The sequence below is a fragment of the Puntigrus tetrazona genome, chromosome 8, assembly GCF_018831695.1.
Source record: "Puntigrus tetrazona isolate hp1 chromosome 8, ASM1883169v1, whole genome shotgun sequence".
NCBI lineage: Eukaryota > Metazoa > Chordata > Actinopteri > Cypriniformes > Cyprinidae > Puntigrus > Puntigrus tetrazona.
The window spans coordinates 1,860,873-1,868,372 of NC_056706.1; the positions used below are offsets into that span (position 1 = coordinate 1,860,873).

A 7,500-nucleotide genomic window follows, 5' to 3' on the forward strand; every position below is an offset into this window, starting at 1 on the left:
GACTGAAAGTCATGAGCCAGAAAAAAAACATAAATATCGTGAGCTGCTTATTTTCTTCCTTTTTCTAATATGATATTTATTCAGTCAGATGTTACAAATACATATATATATATATATATATATATATATATATATATATATATATATATATATATATATATATATATATATAGTATAGTTATCAAATGATTGAGATTAATCGCATCCAAAAAAAAGTTTTTGTTTATATATGTGTGTACTGTGTATATTTATAAGTAATATATAAAGACACACACATACAGTAGATATTTTGAAAATATTTGCATGTATATACGTTAATATATTAATATTACTATATTTCATATTGTATACAAAAATATTTAATATATAAACATAACATATTTTTAAATAAATAAAATAATTGCATGCATATGTTATATAAATAAAATATATATTATATATTATTAATTGCGATTTGACAGCAGAATATATATATATATATATATATATATATATATATATATATATATATATATATATATATATATATATATATAATTAAAGCAATTTATAAAAAATCAATTCATGTCATGTAAATAATTTAAAACAACAGAGAAAATAAAGTGTCTGGAAGTGGCTATAAACTATAAGGTGTGTTCGAATGCATTGAAGAGCTGATAAATACCTGCATCCTGGTCTTGATGACGTCCAGCGGCGTGTTTCCAAACACACTGGCAGCTCCTGCGACGGCTCCGAACGCTCCTGTGATCACGGGGTTGATGGACTTGTCGGGATCGTCGCCTGCAACACAGCCGAGAGACGACAGACGTGAGCAGACGAGGCTGCGGCCGCCACCGGAGGGCAGCGTGTCGTATCTGTATCTCACCCTTGTACCAGTTCCTGAGAGAGGTCATGACGAAGAAGCGGATGGCCTGATTGGAGCCCTGCTTGAGGACGGTCGCCGTCAGGCCTTGATACGTCCCTCGGATCCCTGAGAGACGCAAACATCACATACATCACATGCATGAGCATCTAAGAGATGGAAAAAACACTCTACAATCAGTCGCACACAGCCTTTCGTTAGATGCAGAAATAATACAAAGTTCAAATAAAATAGGAAATGTAATTATAGGTAAAGCGTGTCGCTGCCTAGATCATTATTTTTAGTTGTTGTTAATTATTATTTGACTTATTTAAAATCATTAAAAAAATATTTTGTAGCTGCTAAATAAACCAAAAATTATAATAACATTAAAGCTCCACATAATTCAGAGGACAAAAAATAAAATAAAATAAAATAAAATAAAATAAAAAATAAAAATAAAAAATAAAAAATAAAAAAAAAATAAATAAATAAATAAATAAATAAATAAAATTAAATAAAATTAAATAAAATTAAATTAAAGTGACCCTACACAGGACAAGTGTTTTGGCTAAACAAACAAAATAAAAAAATCAATTATGGTGACTTAATTTAATTTAATTCATGACATTCAGACATTATCACGATGAGTATAACAAATTGACAGAAAGACAGAAATAAAGGAACAGGGAAGATACAAAAATTAAATTAAATTAAATTAAATTAAATTAAATTAAATCAAGTAATAATAATAATAATAAATATTTAAAATATTAAATTGAATTAACTAAAATAACATGGAATTAATAACACTAAAGCAATTGCTTGCTATGTTCACCTCTTTGATTTGAAAAATAATTCATTATATAATCTCAAATAGAAAAAGGGAAGACTGTCATGATTGTGTTGTGTTTCAACTGTCTCTTTTAAAACTTTTGCAGACCTTGCAATCAGGACAGTGTGTTTCACGAAACTCAGAATCAGTCAAAACAGCGCGCTGTTCACCTTGAGTTCTGACGATCTCCCGCACGCCGTGGAAGAAGCCTCTGTACTTGGGGTTAGCCGAGGTTTGATCGTGGATGAATTTCACCTGGAGGCGCGGGAGACGAGAGCATTGACGGTAAAAACCAGGCAGGCGTAGACACCGGCGCAAATGTAACGCTGACCTTTGACCTCACCTTCACGGTCTCCATGGGACAGACGACCAGGACGGCCTCCATCACACCGGCCCCTAAACCACACACTAACCCCCGAGTGCTGTCCAGCTTCCCAGCCTCGTCCTTCATCTGATTACTGAGGATCTCAAACACACCGAACCTGCCGAGAAACACCCACTTCATCATCATCATCATCATCATCATCATCATCATCTGTGTTTTAAATGAAGCAGAACATTAGAGAAAAAAGCATTGCTGCAGGGCTGGAAACCAATCAGAAAAATAGCACGCAATATAAACCCGTCACTTCTTTTCTCCCCAGTAAGTCACACGCAGTCATTCGTTTCTGAGGAAAGCATATATAAAAAAAATATATATATATATATATATATATATAAATTAATGGATTAAAAAATACAGCTCAAAGTAGCTGTTTGCTACGCCACTTCTTTCGTTCGGATCTATGAACTAAAATAAAATACTGACTCGTGCAAAGTTTGCTATATCTCTTCTTCCGTTTGGCTTGATAAAATAAAAGTGAATAAAATAAATCTAATTGATCACTAAAGCGTAGTTTGCTATGTCGCTTCTTTCATTGGTCTTTTAAAAATAAAACATATATATATATATTTTGGAAATGTTTTTGGGAGGTCGTATGGTCTATTAATAGTTTTGTCCCTAGACACAATGATACACACACACACACACACACACACACACTGCGCACACACACACACACACAGGCATACGAAAGTGATCAGAACGTTTGCTATCAGTATAATTGTATTTTTATTGATTCTATATCTGCCACATGTAAATATTTTCACAATATTTTATTATATATATATATTATATATATATAAATATACGTCAAAAGTTGACAGTGATGACAAATATTAATTTAAAATTTTACTGGCAACAAAAAAGACCCAAATTAAATTAAATTAAATTAAATTAAATTAAATTAAATTAAATTAAATTAAATTAAATTAAATTAAATTAAATAAATAAAATAAAATAAAGGACTTTAAGGAATTATTTACTTTTACCACATAATGCTATATCTAGCAGAAATAAGGACAATAGTATGCTGTTTTGGCCCGCTGGCTCTGTATACTAGCTTTTAACACACAGGAAGCACAGACATGCATTTCCACAAACTTTATTCACGCAGACGCCCGATTAGCCTCAAGTCTCAGTCCTCAGAATCAGATCTGAGGCTTATTTCCCAGCGTTTCCTCGTGAATGGAGTGGCGTCAGCGGAAAAGCACCGGAGGAAGGACACAGGTGTCCATTAGCAGCAGGAAGAAGGAAGAAGCCTAGTGTTTTTATTATCTCTCTTACTCAAGACACTATTTATAGACCTGAAGTAAACAGAAGAGCTAAACACAAACTGACTGTCAATCTTCCTCTCTCTCTCTCTCTCTCTCTCTCTCTCTGTCTCTCTCTCTGTCTCTCTCTCTCTGTCTCTCTCTCTCTCTGTCTCTCTCTCTCTCTCTCTCTCTCTCTCTCTCTCTCTCTCTCTCTCTCTCTCTCTCTCTCTCTCTCTCTCTGTCTCTCTCTCTCTCTCTCTCTCTCTCTCTCTCTCTCTCTCTCTCTCTCTCTCTCTCTCTCTCTCTGTCTCTCTCTCTCTCTCTCTCTCTCTCTCTCTCTCTCTCTCTCTCTCTCTCTGTCTCTCTCTCTGTCTCTGTCTCTGTCTCTCTCTCTCTCTCTCTCTCTCTCTCTCTCTCTCTCTCTCTCTCTCTCTCTCTCTCTCTCTCTCTCTCTCTCTCTCTCTCTCTCTCTCTCTCTCTCTCTCTCTCTCTCTCTCTCTCTCTCTTCTCTCTCTCTCTCTCTCTCTCTCTCTCTCTCTCTCTCTCTCTCTCTCTCTCTCTCTCTCTCTCTCTCTCTCTCTCTCTCTCTCTCTCTCTCTCTCTCTCTCTCTCTCTTTAATTCAATTGACTCAAATTCAATTTTAAAAGCATCCATCCAGCTCTATTCATGTTGCTTCTTCAGCATGACAGGATGAAACTCACACTGTTTAGAAAGAAATACTAACCAGCTGCTTAACATCTGCTATATTTCACAATGAATTAAAATAATACAATATTTACATTTACACATGCATTACTAAATGACTCAAACAGCATACTGCTTACCAAGTAGTGTGCACCATGGCTATTATCATTAAAAATAATCCATAAAGTAAAATAAATAAAACAAATAAAAACTCATTCATACTAATACAAACTATAAGATGTAAAATAAATGATATTATTAATTATATATAATTTTTTTATATTAGGTATTTTTAAAAAATAATGAAAATGAAATAAAAATAAAAAAACATGCCAATTATTTATTTATTATTATTTATTATTATATAATTTATGAATAAATAAAAATATGAATAAAAACTATATCAGCATATTAATGAACTAAAACAAAACTGTATACGAATCATATACAGTGGGAATATTTTAAAAACAGAAAAAAATGATGCTATCTAAAATAAAATAAAATATAAAAAAATATTCTACATCTCATTTAATAAAATATGCATATTCACAAAACACAAATGAAAACTAATAAAAAAAAAAAAAAAAATTCAAATACATAAATTATAAAATTATAACAAATAGTCTATTAATGATACTAAAATTACACTACTATACGCTGAATAAAAAAAAGTATTTTCCGTATTAATTTCAAACAGTAAAAAAAAAACACATGACACCGCATGGAGTTTTTGTCTTAAATTAAAAAAAAAAGTTTTGAGAAGATATATACGCTTGCGGTCCTCTGTAAACGGCTGAGGATCTCTGAGGGACGTCTGAAACCCAGCTGCATTTAAATAAGAAGCTGCTGGTGAATGTGATCCGGGCTGGTGTCCAGCGCTCGGCACTGCATCCATTAACAGGACAAACACAAGGTCACCCGCGCAAAAAAACCAATCCAATCAGCTAATGAAGAGAGGAGGAGGAAGACCGCAATCAGTCTGAGTGGGATGAAGGGACGGACTTAAAGAAACACGCACGCCGCTGAAGCAGCGCTCCGGACAAACGTAGGACTCTCTGGACACGCGTTTCACTTTCATCTCTTCCTGTATGAATGAACGCTACAAGACATGTATTCGCTTTTTCTCTCTCCATCAAGGAACCGTTTTCCTGAGAATGAAAAGTCATTTTGAAACCTGCATGGAAACCTGGTTTTTGAGTCCGATCTTAATGCTGCTCTTGCTTTTAATACGTTTGAAATTAATTGCATTCTGTGCTGTTTTTTAATTCGTTTGAAATTAATTAAAAAAAACGGAACTCATTTTAAAGTAAATGAATATTTATATATTTATATATTTTATATATTTATTTATATATATATATATATATATATATATATATATATATATATATATATATATATATATATATATATATATATTTAAAACAAAAAATACAACTAAAAAGTATATTAATAAACTATTATATTGGTATGTTATTTATTACTGTGTTAATAACATTTCTTATGCAATTTTTACTTTTTATTTTCTTATGCAAATTATTATTATCTGATAATATCTAACTAAAAATAAGAAATAATTATAGCTATTTTATTTATATATATATATATATATATATATATATATATATATATATATATATATATATATATATATATATATATATATAGCTATTTTTGAAAGTTAATAAAAATAGCAAAATTTCTAACATACACACTAAACTCAAAAGAATATATTAATGAACTACAAACCAAACAAGCATAAAAATTATATAGATATATTTAGAAAAAATTGAAATGACACAAAAAAACACAGTAAAACTAGCCTAAATGGAAAAGAAAAGATTTTTTTAATTAACTCACAATATTAAATTATATAATATATATATATATATATATATATATATATATATATATATATATATATATATATATATAATAAACTAAAAAAATATATTACATTGATATATTTAAAAAATAATATAAACGTCAAAACAACAATATTACTATTACTAAAATTAAATAAACTAAAAATATTGAATATATTAATAAAACCTATCCGCCTTATTCAATGCATAAATAAGCTTAATTTTCGTCTTTTTAATTGTATTTATTATTTATTCAGGGACAATGCATTTGAAGAATACATACAATGCGGCGGATTTAGCGACGCGCACATTTTCAGGCTAGCGTTCTTTTACACCGCTTCAATCACCTGTTTTTGGATCTTGACGGACATGTTGACGCTACGAGGCGGAAAGAAAGCAGCGCGAAGAGCTTCTGCTTTTTGTCAAACGACAGCAGCGTGAGAAACCGGCGACGGTTTAGTGTGCAGAGGTCAGTCCTGTCCTTCTCCTCAGTGACCACGAGAGCAGAGAGCGTCAGTCTGACAGACAGCGCCGGACACACACTGCTGCTCCGTCACACACACACACACACACACACACACACAGAGCGCCTCTGAATGAGAAAGAGCCGCCCGCTTCAACAAAAAGATTCGGCATAATAAATGTCAGCTGTCTGGAGTAGACGGGCTCAAGTATGCATGAAGATGCGTTTCTCGTACAGCGACCGGCTTCTGGCTCGTTTTGGATGCTGCTCTCATCGATCAGCCTCGTGTTGTTTTAATTGTGCTCTTGTGAAACGAAAGGAACTCACCTGACTGCAGATTTGGGGATGGATCCGTACAGCAGCGAGCTGAGGCCTCGATATAAACCCTTCGCTCCGTGATGACGGACCGTCTGGGACACGCAGTCCGCTGCGGAGACACGCAAAAAGCAGCAAAAAACGTCAAATATTATTGTAATTAAACACAGACGTTTTCTGTGCCAATGAGTATCAAAGTGTTATTTATTCCTGTGAAGCGCAGCTGTATTTTTCAGTCTTCAGCGAAATCATTATAACACGCAATTAAAATTAAAATATTGTCTAATATTATAAAAGTATTTACTGTCACTTTTTTGATCAAATTGATGCTTCCTTCCTGAATAAACGTCAGTCTATTTAAAAAATAAATGCTTATTTTTACTATATGTGTACTGTGACGCTTTAAAACACTAACACTGACGTTTAATGGTATTTACATACACTTTTAATAGACTTTTAATAGAGTTATAACAGTCAGCTATAAATGAATTTAAAATAAAACAAACATTATATAAAAAAATCAAATACAATAAAACTTTTAATGGACACAGATCCGGGGTTATGATAGTCAACTAAAACTAAAACAATAAAAAAATAAATACATATAATATATAATATAAATATAAATAATAATAAAATAAGCATGAACTAAAATAAAATAAAAAAACGTAAACTTTGTAACATTTTCTTTGCTGTTTTTAGTTACTATTTACTTTAACATTTTATCGTAATATTTTAGTTAAATAACTAAATCTGAAATTTAAAAAAATTTAAATAAAATAAACATTATATAAAAATATTAAATACAATAAAACAAATCATCTGTGCTCAAATCATGGCACAGATCCAGGATTAAAATAT

General features: G+C 31.7%; 1 protein-coding gene across 1 annotated transcript in view; it reads right to left on the minus strand.

The window, feature by feature from the left end:
* The window catches only part of si:dkey-178e17.1 (tricarboxylate transport protein B, mitochondrial), a 20,980-nt gene that overhangs the window by 2,953 nt on the left and 10,527 nt on the right, over nt 1–7,500 (minus strand). The window contains exons 3-7 of the mRNA XM_043247525.1: nt 6,652–6,751; nt 2,020–2,158; nt 1,847–1,931; nt 866–970; nt 665–780 (exon numbers count right to left, since the gene is read on the minus strand). Of these exons, the coding sequence (XP_043103460.1) occupies nt 665–780; nt 866–970; nt 1,847–1,931; nt 2,020–2,158; nt 6,652–6,751 (545 nt within the window). The remainder of the gene's footprint in view (nt 1–664; nt 781–865; nt 971–1,846; nt 1,932–2,019; nt 2,159–6,651; nt 6,752–7,500) is intronic.